Source organism: Carassius carassius, chromosome 42, assembly GCF_963082965.1.
Source record: "Carassius carassius chromosome 42, fCarCar2.1, whole genome shotgun sequence".
Lineage (NCBI taxonomy): Eukaryota > Metazoa > Chordata > Actinopteri > Cypriniformes > Cyprinidae > Carassius > Carassius carassius.
The window spans coordinates 16,315,445-16,335,511 of NC_081796.1; the positions used below are offsets into that span (position 1 = coordinate 16,315,445).

The 20,067-nt window shown below is 37.7% G+C and overlaps 1 protein-coding gene across 2 annotated transcripts in view; it reads left to right on the forward strand.

Annotated features, from left to right (window-relative positions):
- The first annotated feature begins 1,399 nt into the window (after positions 1-1,399).
- LOC132124176 (solute carrier organic anion transporter family member 5A1-like) overlaps positions 1,400-20,067 on the forward strand; it is an 86,859-nt gene continuing 68,191 nt past the window's right edge. Inside the window, exons 1-3 of one of the 2 annotated variants that reach the window (XM_059535061.1) lie at positions 1,400-1,469; positions 1,926-2,061; positions 2,229-3,213. In XM_059535061.1, coding sequence (XP_059391044.1) covers positions 2,259-3,213 — 955 coding nt within the window. In that variant the 5' untranslated portion in view covers positions 1,400-1,469; positions 1,926-2,061; positions 2,229-2,258. The remainder of the gene's footprint in view (positions 1,470-1,925; positions 2,062-2,228; positions 3,214-20,067) is intronic. The other variant, XM_059535062.1, reaches the window with a different exon arrangement.

A 20,067-nucleotide genomic window follows, 5' to 3' on the forward strand; every position in this document is an offset into this window, starting at 1 on the left:
TCGGAGCTGCCCCGATCGCGAATCGTAAATATTCAAAATGTTTAATATTTATCAGAAATCTTGATGTGTGGGGGGAACCCCAAGGACAAACGCATGCACTCTCTGGAGATTATCACGTGAAACGAAACAATATCCAATCAGAAAGAGAGATGATGGAAGACGGAAGCAGTCATGGCGCAGCACAAAGTGAAATTTATGTGACCAGCGCAGATGGAGGATCAGCTTGTTGATTTGTGGCAACAGCATGAATGTTTATACAACATGTCGCGTATAAAATCATTCCAAATCTGTTTGTGTGTGGTGTGCTGTCTTTGTCACACCATGGCACACCACACACTATAGGAGCCAAACGGTTAAAGGATTTTTTATCCTCATGTTTGTGGTCTATCACATTTTGAAAATCTTAAAATGTTAAAAATCTTTTGGTTTGTACCCAGCATTACCCTCGTTCCAAACCTGTAAAAGCTTTGTTCTTCTTTGGAACACAATTTAAGTAACGTAGTAATCTAACGTATTTTCCAAATAGTAATTAGAGTATAGTTAAAAGCCGAGGTCTCTAAATGTTAATGCCACATTAAATTGCTGACAAAATGCAGTGTTTTATAATCTAGAGATTGTACTGGCGCAAGCATATGCAGAGTTTCTATTTAGGCTATAACACGTGTTTGCTTTTACAGGTTTGGAACGAAATGGGGGTAAGTGATAGATGACAAAATCTTTATTTTGGGGTGGAGTACCCCTTTAAGAGGATAGACATCACTCAAAGCAAAAACTTTAAGCGTTCATGGAAGAATATTACAATGGTGATGTGAGATGCTATTTTTGTACCTGTAGCTGGATGATAATGAAGATAATCAACATGATTTTTTTCAGACTTTCAATGGAAACTCCATAAGCTGGACAAACACTCCACATACACATTCTAAGAATTTTTCAGGGAGTATAGTGCTGACTGACACTAAAAGAAAAAAGGGACACTGTCCTAAGGTCAGCTGGACACCTGGGTGAGAGTGACCCCTGAGGAAGACCATAAAGATTAGTTTTGCCTTGTTACACCGTTGTGAGTCTTTTTATGTGATACTTGTCATCATGAAGAAGCTTTTGTGGTTAAATAATTTTTAGGCTGTATATATGGAAGTCTCAAACATTTAACACCATTTTACATTTTCATAAAAAGATAAAGTCTACATAGGCTGTATATACACATAATACGTGTTCAAAAGTTTGGAATAAATAAACACAGTTGATCAAAAGTGACAGTAAAGCCGTTTCTAATTCTGTTCAGTTGAACTTTTTATTTCTTCAAATTTTAATACATCCTCAAACTTTTACAAAAGAAATAGGCCTACATTTCCCAGCATGCACTTGGAGGGCTCCGTCACTTCATCAAATCCGCAATCTCTGATTCACTCACACTCACAGTTCGTGTCGAGGACAACAACTCACTACCTCTGTTTCTATCTGCCCGGGTAAGTACACCTCATTCAATTCATTCTTCATTCAGTTCATCTTTATTATTATTAATCGGAGCTTAGAGTCGAGCTATTAGCGTTATGTTATGAATGAATTCAGTGAAAAGATCAATGTTTGGACTGAAAGTATATTGTATTATATTTCTGCGAATTAATCTCGTGTATAAAGTCTTGACTTCGCAGACGTTAGTTCGGGAATTAGTTTTATTAGATAAATAAATACTTAGGGCAGGTTGACACCGTTTTTAATTTTCCTCACAGCGTTTTATCAGTGTTCTGTCGCACGTTTACTGTTATTCTTTGTCCTGTCGACCGCTAATCTACCAGACAGCAGCTCTACTTCACAAAACAAATGACAGAATCAGTAACTTACGCTGTTTCTATTACTTCTTGAATAGTACTTTTATTTTACAAATATTAATGCTACTTTGTCGTTGTTTTCATTTTCTTTAGGATTCTGAATCACTTAACTACATAGAATCATTTCAGCACCATGACCAGATATAATTTCATCCTATGTATATTCATATGACATGAATTGAACTTTTCGCTGCTATACTTGAGGCGAAACTGTAGGCAGCTACAACAGGTGAAATATTATATATAAGATCTAATGCATGTGATATGACCACATTATGATGAGCAATAAAAAAAAATAGCTGTTGGACAGCTATGCTTGGAAAGCTAGTCATCTTTAATCTGTTTATTGTGTGTCTAATCTGTAGAATAAATTTTAAATTTAATTTATAATCTTAGCTCTATTTGCATTGACTCCACTAAGCCAAAATGACTTCATCGTCTAACAATGAGACCAGGATTGATATGTCAGAATCTCTGGAAGTCTGCGAATTCCAGAGACAATATGGAGATCCGGGTGGTTACTACAAATCCAAAAGCCTGCCCGTTCTTAACGGAGACTGTCCTAACTTTAATGAGTCGTTGGAACCAAGGCTGGTCAATACGACGCAGACTTTAGTAAATACCAACCAGTGCTTGGCGTTCACCGAGCTGCGACAGAAAGGAGACTTGTGTGAACTGGAATCACCCACCAGGACAGATTTCTCCCCTTCCATGTCCAGTATGGTGGGTTTAAGTAGCTCCATGAGAACTGAAGCCAACCGAGCAGGTGGCAAAAAAATAGGCTTTTCGCTGGCAAGATTCATCCGCTTTCCTGCGAGAAAGTACATGAGGGTGATTCTGTCAGACTCTAGGTGTTTTCTGTTCTGTATGTGTTACCTGACGTTCATCCAGTCGTTGATGGTCTCGGGCTACCTTAGTAGTGTCATCACCACTATAGAGAAGAGATACAGCCTTAGAAGTTCAGAATCGGGACTGTTGGTTAGCTGCTTTGACATTGGAAGTCTTTTGGTGGTGGTCTTCATCAGTTATTTCGGCGGTCGAGGCCAGAGGCCACGCTGGCTGGCGGTAGGAGGGGTGTTCATCGCCGTGGGTGCAGCTCTGTTCTCCCTTCCGCATTTCATCTCTCCATCTTATCAAATCCAAGATGTCAATTCGTCCACGGGGAATGAGGGCCTGTGCTCGAATGGGATTGGGAGCAGAAAGGATGCTCTGGATGTGTCGTCCTGTCCAAGGGACCAAGAGGGCAACGATCACTCTATATATGTTGCCCTGTTCATCTGCGCCCAGGTCCTGGTGGGCATGGGATCCACTCCTATCTACACGCTTGGACCAACGTACCTGGATGATAATGTGAAGAAGGAGAATGCTTCCCTCTACCTTGGTAAGAAACTTCTTTGTGGTTTTGTGCCATTACCTACTTAGTTTTGTGCTTCTGTTTTGACTTTTGTTGATGAAAGGATGATCTTTAATTTCTAACATCATAGTTAACAGTGTCATAAATGTTTTCCTCCCAAATATGTATTTTATATTAATTATTACATTTTATATTTTAAATTTCCCTAAACATGTAGATACATATATAAACAAAAATATGATATATAACATTATGCAGAATTATTATATATTAATATTTTATATAATATAAATATCTGAACAAAACTGTATAAATATTAAATATAACCCAAACTGTATATTAAATATACACATTAGATATATTTGTATTAAACAAAATATTTTATATGCAAATAAAATTGTAGTCATATATGGTAATATACAAATAATAAGTTATAAAGTAATAAATGCATAATATATACACAGTGTATAAAGTGTATCGATATTAAACATAGCAACTATTGTTTTTATTAATTAAACATACATAATACAGTATACACACAAATTGTATATTATATATTGTATATTTTAAATAAATGTATAAATAATGATAAATATTATTATATTATATTATATTATATTATATTATATTATATTATATTATATTATATTATATTATATTATATTATATTATATTATATGTTTACAAAAAAAAAATACTAATCCTAGCGCAGCACCAGAGGTCATTGCAAATCGAGGTGGGTATAATACAAGATTACATGACCTTTGTTCTTTCCTCTGTCAATACCTTTATCCTTAATCTTTTCCAAATCCCATTCCTTCCACCCTGTGATTGATCAGCATGCTCAATTTGTATGAAGTCTCTTTGGGTGCACTTGTATTTAGAGAGACTTTTGTTGAAGAAACGGTTACATACTTGAAAAAAGGAGGCATCAGTGTTAAAGGAGTCATGACCCACAATTTTCACTTTTCCACGAGAATCAATGTATGTTATGATTGCCTAACGATTATACACTGGCCGGGAAGCCGATATTTAAAAGTGAAGCATTTGTTTACCTCAGGGTTTGTAAAATAGCCCACGTGCACGCGCACTCAAATAAGAGATTTTGATTTCTTCCCCGTCTTGACGTCAAGACGGGGCAGAATATACCATATATGGACACCGCAGCAGGAAGCTCGCCCTTCCCCTCTCCCCCTCATATTCAGTCGAGAAAGACGCTGGAACTAGTGCACACGTGAGTTGCTTTGTGGTTGACTGCCAGAATCAACATGTAAATGTGTTTTCTCTACCAAGAACGGACCTAGCTATCAGAGACCAGTGGATTAAATTCATTTTTAATGACGCGGTTCCTTCAACCCTTCCACTGGTTTATCGTTACGTGTTTGTGCGAAACATTGTACGCCGAAATCCTTCACAAATTTGGGGCAATATCAGGCGAAGTTGGCATCGAAGCTCGGGAAAAGCGCCATTCCAACAAAATTGCCTGCAATTGAAACGGTAAGACTGTGTTTTTATTGCTCTACTGTGTGTAACAAACAGCATAACTGCTAATGCGGCTATTGTATGCTATTGTGTCTGTCACTAGACAAATAAACGAAAGACTGGAGGTGAAGTAATTATTTATGTTCCCTGTAAACGGACTGCAAAAACGAACTTTTGACTGCATTATAATGATTTCTTAATTCAGAATATGATCAAGATTGCGTAGGTTGATGTGTTCGGGGAATTTGCCAGTTAATAGTAACATTTAAAGCCCCTTAAATGAAAGAAATGACTCGAAAAAAGATTTGTTCATTTTGATGATCGAGTTTGAACAAGAGAGTCTGGCGTTGCCAGATTGGGTGTTTTTTTCCGCTACATATTAAGGCCGGTTTATGGTGGGTTTTAGGTGGGTTTTCGCCTGGAAGGCTTTATAGAAATCTGGCATCCTACTGAACGAAGTTAAACTGAGAGAGCGTGGCGTTCACAGACACCAGAATGAATGACTTCACAGTAACGTTCATCAGGCAGTAATGCGGTACGTTCAGTTCAGTCCAAAACATGAACGAGTTCATGAATTATCGTTCAATGAACGCGTCCAGGCACAACTCTGGCGGGAGTATTAGCTTCGAGGTATGGGGAATGGCTGCTAACGTACTTTGCAAAAAACAAATGACTGAGATCATCATGAATTCGGTTATTGTTTATTTATTGCCTAACGCTTACATGAGGCCCCGTCTAGTTTGTGTGTGTGTGTGCTCATGTCTTATATTTGTGTGTGTGTGCTGTGCTCACGTCTCATATGAGTAACTTTATGTGTGTAGATAGTTCATATACATGTATGTGTGACTAGTACTTAGTATATATGCAAGCGTGTTTCATATGTGTGCGTGAATGAAGTTTGATTTAAGCCCTAAACGGCGCCTCATACTTATACACTGGCCGGGAAGCCGGTCGCGTTCATTTACAACTTGCGCCATGATGTCAGTTTGTAATGATATGCTAAAGCGTTACCTGCGGTGTCAACCCCCCTCCTTCCTGCAACCAATCAACGTGCCCCTCATTTGCATTATTATAATGACCGTCCACGACAGCCAAAATATCGCATCAGATCTCGCGAGACAATAATGCCTACAGAAATAAGGGTCTGAGGAGCTCTGTGTTTATTTTTTTTTCCACTTTTCTTTTTTAGAAGGGCCTGAAAGACTATAATACAGCAGTAGGTATCCAAGGTAATACGAGGGTATGACTCCTTTAAATAATCTTCTTGTTTTGGTTTTAATCAGCATCACTATATTATCAACATGTTAAGGCATAACCATGGTAACTAGGAAGATAGGAAGCATGCTGGGAGTGTGCATAGTAACAGGTTTTGACAAAACAAAGCTGCTTTAGTTGTATGATTGATTGGGACAGACTAGTGATTTTGAGTTTTGTAGGAAGACTTCTTTATCTACAGCTTGGTGAGTAAGTGGGGCAGTAGACTAACCCCCAGCTGTACACACTCCCAGACAGCGTCTTTTAAAGAATCACAGCACTGATCCAGAAACAGGGAGGGGTCTTTGTGATGGGTAATAATGCTTCAGTGATCATGCACACACAGTCTTGGAATAAAGAGCACCCCCTTATAAAGTACATGTGCTACAGCTTTAAAATCAATGTATTGATCACTGCTTATACCTGAAGCCAGTTCATTGAGCATGATATGACTGAGAGCCAGAGACACAAAACAACTGGCTTCTCCACATTCTAACAGCCTGAGGTTTTTCTTTTCCCTTGAAACGTCATGGCTAGGAAAACATTTTTTATCCTACAATGCAATATACACCCTTAAAGAGCTTTTTTTCCCCCTTATAGTTACATTCTTAGCTTGTTTGAAGCATTAAATGGGTTGGTAAGATGATAATAATGCAGTTGTTTTTAAATGTTTAATGCTTTGCTTGCTTTACCTTGTGCTTTTCATTCAGTATATTTTAGATTAAAAAGAAAAAAAATTACATAAAATTTGACTTTTGATTGAGTTGATTTACTGACTGCAACTAACATGCAGCTAAAAATAATATGAATCATAAAACGAACCATTTATCAAATTTTGCCTACTTTCTTTCTGACATCTCCCTGTTCCAATTATTTCAAACCCCATTACAATTTGTGTAAAGCACTTGGGGCAAGCGAAGAGAAATTGAAATCTCCTATATGTTGAGAGGAAGTAGATTGAAATGTTTGCTTCATCTTCACTTGTTTGAGCTGCGCACTCATTCCACTTTGGGCCGTTATACTTCCCTCTGAGCTCTTCACAGGTGGTTCAGAGTTTGTCATTGCAAAACAAAAACATGCTTATTCTCATTTCTCTGCATCTGTTTATTTGCCGCCTTATACCAATGGTGTCTGAGTTAGTTGTGTGTAATGGACAGGGAGTCTGCCTTATGAAAACATTTTCATACCCCAAAATCCCTCGGGCAGATTCATTTTAATTAGCTGATGTAAGTCCATTTTTGTGTCGTTTCCTCTTTCTGACACACTTTTGCATGCTAAAACGGACCTCTGTTCAGTTATCAGTGACACTTACATGTAGAATGACTGAGAATAACACCTCTAACCTATTTACTTCAAGGCATAAACATAAAAAATGGCTAAACATAAAACATATAGTTATGGCTATATATAAACATATACAAAAAAAAAAGTAAAAACACCAGTCGATGTATATCAATCAACCTCTAAGAACAACATAAGCAGTTTTTCCAGAGTGCCAACAATGTCAAAGGTATAAAATGGAATAGTTGACACAACAATAAACAGTATTACTATTACAAATAAAATGTAAGTAGTATGCATAGTAAAAAAAAAAAAAAAAAATACATTTTAATTTACTTAGTGTACTTGCAAAAAAAAATGCATTTTGAAGAATATCATGGTCATTCCTGTAATTGAAATTATAATAATAAAATAATAATACATTTTATTTGTAACGCACTTTACATCAATTCAATGACCTCAAAGTGCTACAATGCACATAAAACAACAAACTATATACTGTAAACTTTAAAATTAGCGTAAAAAGAAAACAAAGACATAAAAATAGCACTTTTAGCCATAGGCTTTTCTAAAAAGATGGGTTTTAAGTCCTTTTTTTAAAAGAGTCAACAGTTTGTGGGGCCCTTAGATGGACAGGGAGAGCATTCCACAGACTGGGTGAAGCTGAACAGAAGGCACGATCGCCCATAGTTCGAAGCCTTGTCCTCGGAGGCTGGAGGAGGTAGGCCTGTCCAGAGCGGAGATGGCGTGAGGAGGAAAGGGGGGTGATGAGTTGTTTGAGATATAAGGGGGCAGTTCCATGGAGGCACTGGTGGGTCAGAAGGGAAACTTTGAATTCAATCCTGTACTGGACAGGAAGCCAGTGGAGGGATTTTAGGATGGGTGTGATGTGGTGGTACTTCCGCACCCCCATCAGGATCCTCGCAGCACAGTTCTGAATGTATTGCAACTGCTGGATGTTCTTACTTGGGATCCCGATGAGGAGTGCGTTGCAGTAGTCCAGCCTGGAGGATACAAAGGTGTGGACAAGTTTTTCTGCATCAGGGAGAGTGAGTATGTGTGATGATGGTCCAGGTCAATGACATCATCACTAGAGTGCCAACCTAAATTTTATTATATTTTGTGTGTTGACAATGTGTATGTTGATAGATGGTACCAAGATAATTTGTTCAATGTGTTAAGGTTATGAAGGATACAAGAGTCATTGTTTGTTTTGAATTATTTATTTATTTTGTAAGTTTACATTTTACAGCACATGTTAGATCTTGCATGTCTAATCCAGTGTTTGGAGGTGGGTTCTGGTAGTGCGCATATCCGGAACGTACCATTTTACAAAATGGAGGGAGACATGAGTGCTATGGAGTGTTAATGTTTGAGTGTTTGTTATGCATGTTATGTATGTTTGTATTATGGTTACTTCATGTAAAACATGAGTTTATGAGAATGTATATTAGTTATGTAGCTACTAATGCTTTGCTGTGAAAGTCTCTATTGTGTGTTTTGAGAAAGGTTCCTCCCTGTGAATATGGTTTGATCCACCAGTGTTTGGGCGGGAAATTTGTGTATTTAAACAATGGTCTGATCAGAGTAATGGGGGTTGCATCCTGTGAATTCTGTGCCATTGTAAGAACTTGTCTGAGGTGAGACATGCTGATTGTTATGTGGATGTACCACTAGGCATTGTTTAGTGCCAGTTTTTGCTCCTCGCAGCATTTTGTTTTTTATTTTTTTAGCACCAGTGTATGTTGCATTAAGTGTTTTGTTTTTTTTTGTTTTGTTTCTTTGTTTATTTTTGTGCACCACATGGACTGCTTCTTGAAAATGCAGCTTCTAAAATAAATCACAACTGGCATTTTGAAAATCACTCCCGTGTACTGAGCCTTCCTAACTTCTCCCAGGCCTTTCGGCTTTTCTCTACATGACAGTATGGGACGAAGTTTTGCAATATTCCTGAGGTGAAAGAATGAGGTTTTGCATAGCTGTTTAATGTAGGCCTCATAGGTCAAGTGAGGATCCATTCTAACACCAAGGTTTGTGACTGAGGATGAAAGATGGATGTCATGGCCGGAGAAGGTGATGCTGGTGATTGTGGATGACCGGGTCTGATGTGGAGTGCCAACAAGAATGGCTTCCGTTTTTGAGCTATTGAGTTGCAGAAAGTTAGCCGTCATCCACGCCTTTATCTCCTCCAGGCAGGTGGAAATTGTGGAGAGGGCTGCAGAGGGGCTTGGGTTTGTTTTAATGTAGAGTTGAGTGTCATCAGCGTAGCAATGGAAAGATATTCCATGCCGGCTGATGACATAACCAAGGGGGAGAATGTACAGTGTGAAGAGGGTGGGGCCAAGGACTGATCCTTGAGGGACACCACAAGTGACAGAGTGTGTGTCCGATTTAGCACCACCCAGGGAAACATACTCTGTTCTGTCCGTGAGATATGATGTAAACCAAGCCAAGGAAGTATCAGAGAGTCCAATAGAGGAGTGGAGGCGGTGTAGAAGGATATGGTGATCCACGGTGTCAAATGCTGCAGTGAGGTCGAGAAGGATGAGAAGTGATGGAGATCCAGCATCAGCCGTCATCAGTAGGTCATTAGTGACTCTGACCAAGGCAGTTTCTGTACTGTGGCCAGAGCGAAAACCAGACTGGAACTTCTCATAAAGACTGTTAGTTATGAGATGGTTGTGGAGTTGGTCGGAAACTACCTTTTCCAACACCTTTGACAGGAAAGGGAGGTTGGAGATGGGGCGGTAGTTAGCAGGAACTTCTGGATCAAGGCTGGGCTTTTTGAGCAGTGGCTTGATGACCGCTTTTTTCAGAGACGTGGGGACATGGCCAGACCGAAGAGACTGATTGATGTAGTCCCAGATTGAGGGTCAGTGGATATTACTGGAATATAAATTAATGAGGACTACAGCTGTCAAAAAACAAAACAAAAAAAGCACCATAAAAGTGCACTGAAAATAAAAATTGTGTTGGAAGTAACAATTTTCAGTCAGAATTTACAAAATTTTCCAATTAATTACAAAGACATTGCAGAAACATTAAATTAAATGTAAAATTCTTTAGAAGAAAGATTGGAACAGTGTTTTCTTGTAAATGTGTTGCAACTAATCTTTTTGTTTACAACTTCAAAAATAGTGTAGTTAATATTACTGACTTGTGCATTATATTCTAAGTCAAAGTAATTTTTGCCAGAATATTCATATCATAAAAAAAAACAAAAAAAAAAACATAAATATCATATTTTTCTCTCCAAATAAGAAATAATGCATACAGGTGTAATGACATGAAGCTGCGTAAATAATTAGAGAATTTAAACCTTTATGGTTTAACTGTCCCTTTAAAGGCACAATATGTAAGATCTTCGTAATAAAATATTCAAAAACCACTTGCACATTGTTATATATTTCATGCAGTCGTGCACTTAAGTTATCCCAAAAGTTCCCAAGGATTTGTAAATCCAGAGAAATTCTAATTATAAATAATGTCACATCCCGGTTCGTTGTTGCCTATCATTGGTGTAATATCCACGCTATTGGTTTCCGCTTGTAGAAACTATGGCAACACAGGTGAATAAAAATGCTGCTGCAGTTAAACTAAATCCATTACGGTAATCACAAATAAAATTAAAATGAAATGAAAAGTGTTGACTGCAGCATTAAAGGGATACTCCACCCCAAAATGAACATTTTGTCATTAATCACCTACTCCCATGTCGTACCAAACCTGTAAAAGCCTTGTTCGTCTTCGGAACACAAATTAAGATATTTTGAATGAAAACTGGGAGGCTTGTGACTGTCCCATAGACTGCCAAGTAAGTTACACTGTCAAGATGTTAACCACACAGAAATTTTATTGTGTTTGTGAGCAGGCAAGTTGGTGACCTAAAATGTGGGTGTACATTATGCAAATGTGTTATTTCGTGATTTAGAGTGAAACAGAATAAGATTCAAACTCCTGACGACTTGTTTAGGCAATTGTGAGCCTTCTCTTTTTTTTGCTTTTTTTTTGACAGACAATAACTTTATCTGCCGTGCACTGTTGGCTACACAACTTTGCAGATAGCTTATGTTTACATACATCCACACAGAGGTGGAAAGAGTACAAAAATATTCTACTCAAGTAAAAGTACCATTACATTAATGAAATTTTACTTAAGTACAAGTAAAAGTACCAGTCTAAAAAGCTACTCAAGTAAAAGTAAAAAGTAGCTCATTTAAAATTTACTCAGTAAAAATTACTTAGTTACATTTTAACAGTGGGAGGGAGTCAAAATGGGACAGGCCAAGAGTGTCAAACTCAGTTCCTGGAGGGCCACAGTCCTGCACAGTTTAGATCTAACCCTAATTAAACACACCTGATCCAGCTAATCTAATCATTTAGGTTTATTTGAAAACTACATGATATGTGTGCTGGAGCAGGGTTACAACTAAACTCTGCAGGGCTACGGCCCTCCAGGAACTGAGTTTGACACCCCTGGGATAGGTCTATTAATCTCAAACTAGTTGTTTTTAATTAAAGGAATCAGTTATGTAGAATAATAAAACATTTGGGCTGTTACCAGGCAAATCAGTATCAACAAACTCATCTTTTAATGCAGAGGAAATGCAGAAGATTCATTGGAAGTGGCATTTAGATGTATTACATTGTTTAGTGCAGGACAAGAATGCATTTAACCTGCAGTTACAAATGCATGAATAATGTTTTGATATACAAAACATAAAATGTTGAATACTCATTTGAAATGATAAGAAATTAATTATTTAAAAAAATCAAAAGATACTTTAAATGTGAAATTAAAATGGCCAGTATGTGTCAGCAAGTCACTGTTAATAAGTGAGTCATTGCGATTGAACCGAATCATTTAAACGGTTGATTCATTCAGGAACGAAACACTGTCACGTTGCTCAGAGACGCAAAACTGTGCTTTGGTGGCTGTGTTTGGAATTATTTTCTGTTGTAGAAACAGAGCTAAAAAAGGCAATATGGTGTCTAAAACGCAAGTCTCTTAATTAACTTGTTTACTGAACTGTTATATATATGTATGTATATATTCATGATGATTTTTAGAGGAAATGGCATTCTTTGTGTGATTTTGATTTAATATATGAAATTATATAAATATGTGAATTTTCTGCCCCTATATCTTCAATTTTGTGATCATTCTAAATGCATTTTAGGAGACTGAATCACACAGTGAAAGAACGCACTATAAATGCGCGCGCACATCATTAAAACAAAAATAGCACACTCCTCACCACTGTCTTTTTGGCTAATTTGTGCACAACCTCTTGCTAAAATGTCAAAGCTTTTAACCACCAATGCAACGATGCAATTATTTAGCTTACCTCTACATTCTTGCGAAGGGTTGATGTCTTGTCGAGACATCATTATAAGCTGCTAGTTTGGTCTTCCTAGGCAAGTACAGCTTACACTGCATAATAGAGCATACATATGGCCAGGGGTTCACTTCATTTCCTTCGAGTTCAACTTCAGAATATGACGGGGTTTCGTTTTCAGCGGTGTCTGCACCACTAACGCTTGTTTTGTCTGTCTGCATCTTTCTTGTGATTTTTAGCGCCAGTTTGCCCTCCTGCCCATTATTTACTGCCGTAGTTTCCAGGGAGCGATTTATTTATTTATTTATTTATTTTTTTTTTTACTCAGTAATTAATGTGTTTTAAAATGTAGCGAAGTACAATACTTCAAACAAAATATACTTAAGTACAAGTAAAATTACAGATTAAAAAAATTACTTTAAAAAGTATTAGTACACAAAAAAGCTACTCAATTACAGTAACGCGAGTAAATGTAATTCGTTACTTTCCACCTCTGCATCCACATGACACCCTGCATGAAAGGTAATAGTCAAAAAGGCGTAATAGGGGCACTTTAATGAAATGGGGGCCCAGGTTTTTATCTGACTGATTTATGGGCCAACAATTTTCTTAGCGTGGTGCTTGTGACTTATAGACTGCAGTCAGCCAAGGGGGTCAGTTTTGATTGGATTGTTCCTGTGTGTTTTTAGTTTTTGTCTGTATTTTAGTTTGTTGCCAAATGCAGAATGAATAATAATACTCCAGTTGGCAGCTCTGTAACTTTAAGTTCTGACACTATAATAACTAAGGGCCTGCATTATTTCTGTTTTGGCTGTTGCACTTTTTTCAGAGATAGTTGATCATAATGCACTGATGGGTCCCAGGTGGGTGAGCAGTTTTATTTGCGGTAGTAATTGAGGAGTACTGCAAGATGGATGGAGGCTCTGTTAAATTGGTGTGCACAATATCAGGATGCCATGTGTAAACACACCTACTCTGTCAGCCTGCTTCTGTTAAATTTAGAAGCGGGTAACAGCTGCTGCTTTTTGTGTGTGCATATGTGAGAAGGAGAGAGACCCTTACTTTACAAGGTGTTTGTTCAACTACAAGCACTTTTGTCCCAGTGGGTTTTAGGAAATAATTCTGAGTATGTCAATTGAGGAGAGCAGCTTGATTTTTGAGTGAGCAAGTAGTGGAATTTTTGAACGTTGGAGCGTCGTGGTTTTCACTCGATCCAAGAGCGCTCCACTACCGCTCCATCATAAGCACAGTTAATGCCAACAAACCATAATATAATTGCATTTTATAAAAAATTCATACATTAAACATCATTAACTAGCTTGACAGTTAATTGGATCACTAAAATCAGAAAAAAGCTGAAGTTTACAATGACGCTATGGACGAGTGCAGGAGGGTTTTTGTTTGTAGCATGTGGATAATATTAATTGGGTTAATTCACGCTGTAAAACAATTTATTGTACAGGTAGTTTATCTCCACTCTAAACGAATGTGCTGCTACATTGCTGCACGCGCGCACAACACACAAGCTCATGCATAACGTACAGATTGCATGCAGATAGAAACATTCAGGAGTGCTGAAAATTATCTACAATGCAGACCTATGATTTATCAGCTTAAAAACTGAAAGCTTACAGCATATTCTGTTTCTAAAGTAACTACAACCCCTTAGATTCACCATAGTGGAGAGACACTGCTCACGCAAGCAAATTAAACAGTCATTTAACATAGACTTGGGCTAATTGTAGTGTTTCAATAAATCACGTTAAAACTATTATTCTAGTACTTTGTATTTATTTTTTGTTAAAAAAAAGTTCTGAACAGACTTCGTGATATTTTAAAACATACTGAAAAAAAAAAAAATTATTATTTGCCATCCTCATTTTCGCTCACTGTTAAAACCACTCAACTTTAAGGGGTGAAACCAAAGTAAATGCCCACTGCTGTTATTGGCTAACAACCACATCGATTGTAACCAGTTCAGTTCCAAATCAGTTCCAGCATGGTAATTGCTTTTTCTTGCATAATTGCTTAATGTTTGGTATTTAGTTTTAAAGGGGTCATGTGACGTTGTTAAAAAGAACATTGTTTTGTGTATTTGTTGTAATACAATGCGTTTATGTGGTTTAAAGGGTTAGTTCACCCAGATAGCAAATTTATGCAATTAATAACTTACCCTGATGTTGTTTCAAACCCGTAAAACCTCCATTTATCTTTGAAACACAGTTTAAGATATTTTAGATTTAGTCCGAGAGCTCTCAGTCCCTCCATTGAAACTGTGTGCACGGTATACTGTCCATGTCCAGAAAGGTAAGAAAAACATCATCAAAGTAGTCCATGTGACATCAGAGGGTCGGTTAGAATTTTATGAAGCATCGAAAATACATTTTGGTCCAAAAATAGCAAAAACTACGACTTTATTCAGCACTGTCTTCTCTTCCGTGTCTGTTGTGAGAGAGAGTTCAAAACAAAACAGTCTGGATATCGGGTTCGCAAAAGAATCATTGTTCACCAAATCGAACTGAATCGTTTTAAACGGTTCGCATCTCTAATACGCATTAATCCACAAATGACTTCAGCTGTTAACTTTTTTTTTAATGTGGCTGACACTCCCTCTGAGTTCAAACAAACCAATATACCGGAGTAATGCATGCACTCAAACAGTACACTGACTGAACTGCTGTGAAGAGAGAACTGAAGATGAACACCGAGCCAAGCCAGATAGCGAACAATAGACTGACTCGTTCACGAGTGAAGAACTGGTTGCATCGGTTTTCGGATCACCAGTAGTTCTTTCGGACAGTTCGATTCAATAATCCGGTTGAAGAAAACGGTTCACCGGTTCTTTTGCGCTCGACGTATAATGGCGTCATTTGCGATGATTGCCCTTGATTCAAGCCTTCGGTTTACCCGCGCTCATAACACTAGCACAGAATCAGTTCAGTTCAGACGCCCTGTGTGTCGGTCTGCTTCACGCTGAATCACACATGCGCAGTATCATCAGCTCCTCGGTTCACGAATCGGACGCGGCTGACAGAAACGGTTCTTTCTGTCAGCTCGTGAATGAGTCAATGTTTTGTTCGTTATCTGGCTCAGCTCGGTGTTCATCTTCAGTTCTCTCTTCACAGCAGTTCACTCAGTGTACTGTTTGAGTACATGAATTACTCCGGGATATTGGTTTGTTTGAACTCAGAGGGAGTGTCAGCCACATTAAAAAAGTTAACAGCTTAAGTCATTTGTGGATTAATGCGTATTAGAGATGCGAACCGTTTAAAACGATTCAGTTCGATTTGGTGAACTGAATGAGTGGTTCGCGAACCGGATATCCAGACTGCTTTGATTTGAACTCTCTCTCACAACAGACACGGAAGAGAAGACAATGCTGAATAAAGTCGTCGTTATTGCTATTTTTGGACCAAAATGTATTTTCGATGCTTCAAAAAATTGTAACTGACCCTCTGATGTCACATGGACTACTTTGATGATGTTTTTCTTACCTTTCTGGACATGGACAGTATACCGTACACTAGGGCTGTGAATCTTTGGCAAGGCAGCGATTCGATTCGATTACGATTCATAGGTTTTCGATTCGATTCAATAACGATTTTTGCAAATTTAGAACGATTCAATTCGATTCGATTCACAATTAAATTAGATTCGATTCGATTATAACGATTCGATTCTGCATTCTTTAAGTGCATTCACGGGATTATTTAAATGCTTCTACTAAATTCTTTAAATGCTTAGTCAGGGGGCAAATTACAGTAGTATTTATGGTTAGAGAACCATAGGTTAGAAAAAAAAAACTTTTGTCCATTGTTAAATGATAGTTTAATGATGCGACATGGCATACGTAAAAATGTATGTAAGCCAAGTTTTTAAAAAAGAGCTTAGAGTATTTTGTATAAGCTAACATTTTGTCACACCAGGGGCGTAGCCATAATTTCAGAAGTGACAGAAATGTCAAATACAATCATTTTATGTATGTAGCCTATATAATAATAATAATAATAATTATTATTATTATTATTATTATTTTTTTTTTATTTTTATTTTTTACAAGGAATTATCTTCTTTTTTAATTACTTTTAATTAGCTGTAATAAATCAAATACACTGCTGGACAATAATCAATCATTTGTAATATATATTTTTTTCCTAATGGCAATTTTATGATTGTTTTATATACTAGGCTACATTTAATTAGCAATTATTTAAATTTTCTGCACAGAATAAGGTAGAAAATATACTTTATAGTTTCTGTACTGTAATAATTGTCAATTAGCACTGCATCATTCATAAATTGTTTGTGGGGTTTTTTTTGTTTCATCAGTTCATTCTGCTTTTATTCAGTTTAGCTGCAGATATAGCCTGGCACGTCTATGAGAGCGAGATCGCTTCTCTTTCAGTGTGAAAACGTCTTCATCTCTGTTTAACTTTTCCTCTCCATCAGCGAATGATTCTGAGAGAAAATGCACCAGATATCTGTTTGCTAATGAAACAAACGCTACTTTCATGCATATTATCAGATAAATCTCTCGCTCTTATTTCAAGGTCGTTGTTAATGCTGTGGTTAATTTTAAAAGTTTCCTTCGTATATTCGATTCATCCGCATTGTTTAAAAACATTTATCATTCAATGGATCTGTGCGTATGATTTAGACACTTACATTTCTGCTCCGTCCATGCAATAAATACAGCTGTCGACGGCTCCGGTAACTCCGTCGGTAAGATGCAGAGAGCCATTGACAAACTACAGAAAAGTAAAACTACTTCACGTTAGCATTACTGGACACGAGTCCTATAGATCACACGTCAGCTGCGTCAGAGACGAACGGAGCGCGAGCACAATCCTGTGACAGTCTCAGGCGGTAAACAGTGGAGCACGTGAAGGACAGATAAGAGGCACGATTCACGAACACTCTTCAAGGTCTCCATTAATTCGTGCGTGTAGTAATTTAATGTGTATACATTTTGAAAGCATTGAATCGCTATAGAAATCGCGATTCATTCGATTCTTAGCATTTTAAATCGATTGCTGTCCAAGATCGGCGATTCACGATTCAAAAATCATGTTTCAAGATCGATGCATATGAATCGACAGGGTTTGTAATCGATGCATCGAGAAAACGAGTGAATCGTTACACCCCTACCGTACACACAGCTTCAATGGAGGGACTGAGAGCTCTCGGACTAAATCTAAAATATCTTAAACTGTGTTCCAAAGATAAACGGAGGTCTTACGGGTTTGAAACAACATGAGGGTAAGTTATTAATTACATAAATTTGCTATCTGGGTGAACTAACCCTTTAAGGTAAAAAAAAAAAAAAAACTTATTTTCCACATACTGTACATTATTGTTTTTCCTCTATGCCCCACCTTTCTGAAATGCATAGATTTTTACAAAGCTCATCGTTCTGAAAAGCGAGGTGTGCTCTAATTGGCCAGCTATCCATTGGGATTGCCCGAATAGTTCAAGGGTGTGACAGAAATGTTATGCCCCATACCATACTGTGATGCCATGTCCCGGCGCGACGAGACAAAACAAATAAAACCCAATAGAAACAAAGGAATTTGTTACATTCATTGGGGACATAATTACTGATTATGACTTATACTGTATTTTTATGCATTGTTGCATATCGTGCCGTAGGGATGGGCGGTACCACATTTTTTCCATGCGATACGATACCGATACTTTTTGTTACAATTTTAACGATACCTATACCAATACCGATACTGCTTATAATTTTAAAAGTGTGTCATTTTAAAAATGTGATTTTTCAAAATAATCTTAATTTAATATATATATTAATATATATATATATATAAATTTGCAGTTACCATGGCTACAAGAATGATGATTTGTGTTATTGTTAAAACCATGGGTAATTTTCGTAAGGGAACCTAAAAAAAAAACATTCACAGGAATGTGCCTGAAAGTGATAAACCGGCCTCATTTTTACCTAAATGTTTTATAATTTATTTTGATATACAGTATATTAAAAATGTATAAGGTGTGCATTAGCTGACACCTAAATGAACACATTACAATTGTTTTATGACTGCAAGTCTTTCTCCTCAAATGCTATTGAGCTTCAAATTTGTGTTTGAGCCCATGTGAGCCCTTTATCCAGGCATAGATGTCCATCCATCAATTATGAACATTCCGCTGCAAACATGAGGTGCGAGCGGTCGCGAGCGTGGATGGGAGAATGGTGCAGGTTTTTTATTTTTTTTGAGCAACTGGGATGGTGCCCCCTCTGGGATTTGGTGCCCTACGCAGACTGTGTATTCTGCGTATAGGGAGCGCCGGTACTGCTGTCATCTTTCGCGCAAGTCGCGACCGTACATGTCGTTTTGTGATGGTGAATGGCACATTGCACTGCGCGCAGCCGCAGACCAATCGGTGTTAACGTCATACCACCGCGTCCGCGAGACCTTTTCTTTTTATATCATACACACACCGTCCCGATTGGCCTGCACACACTGCTTAAAACATTTAGTTATAAAGAAATTATAAATATAATTAAGTATCGATACTTTGCAGAAAATATCGATACCAAAATAGAAGCTTCTGAGTATCGATATATCGATACTGCAGCATCGATGTGCACATCCCTATGGTGCCGTGTAAACATAAAAACATGTCTGCATTTGTGATCAGTGAAACAACAAGTGCTACTCTACGTACACTGCTCAAAACTCGCGTTTGAAACCTCATTGTGTGCTAAATGTTTCCAACAACACAACACACACATGTGGTAATACATTCATGCTCTCTTGCTCAGGAGTTTTATATTTTCCTCCACACACTCCATCCGTTAAGTGCGATCATGTTCCCAGGGCTGTGCTTTTGCTGTTACGTGGCCTCACAGAACATTGGCACCCATGTCACGCTACTGACTTACAGAACAGCCACTTCCAAACTCAGCCACAGGCTTCGGTTACATGTTAGAGTTTTTCAGCAGATTGTGCAAGTAACCAATGAGCTTTTTACCAGCCTCCGTCACTGTCTCATACTCCCCTCAACATTTAAACACGTCATCGTCCTTTTGTATGTATCACGTCACTGGGAATGAACTGTATTATTAGAAAATCTCAGTTCAAATTCAGTTTCAGTATATACACAAAATTGATGTTCTGCAGCAATAGATTCTAATACAGGCTGTTTCCAAGTGAGTAAATTGCAGCTTTTGGTTTTGTGATTGTTAAAGGTCATATGAAAACTGAATACCCATTTTTTGGGGTGCATTATATTGTAGTGTTGCTGCTCACAAACTCCAAATAGCCTAGTTTAAATGTAATTGGCTCTGACAGATGTCACATAGAGTTTGAAATGGGATCAGAGCACTTGTTATGGTGTTAATTGAAATTAGTGCCTGTCTGCAGGGGTTGCGAACAATGCATGTTAATTTGAACAACTCAAATTAAACAACCCTAATTGCAGACCCGGGACTGTCACTAAATGACAGTGGGTTGAGCTAAATTATTACAGATCACTTTATTAATTGCTTTGACCTTGGGAG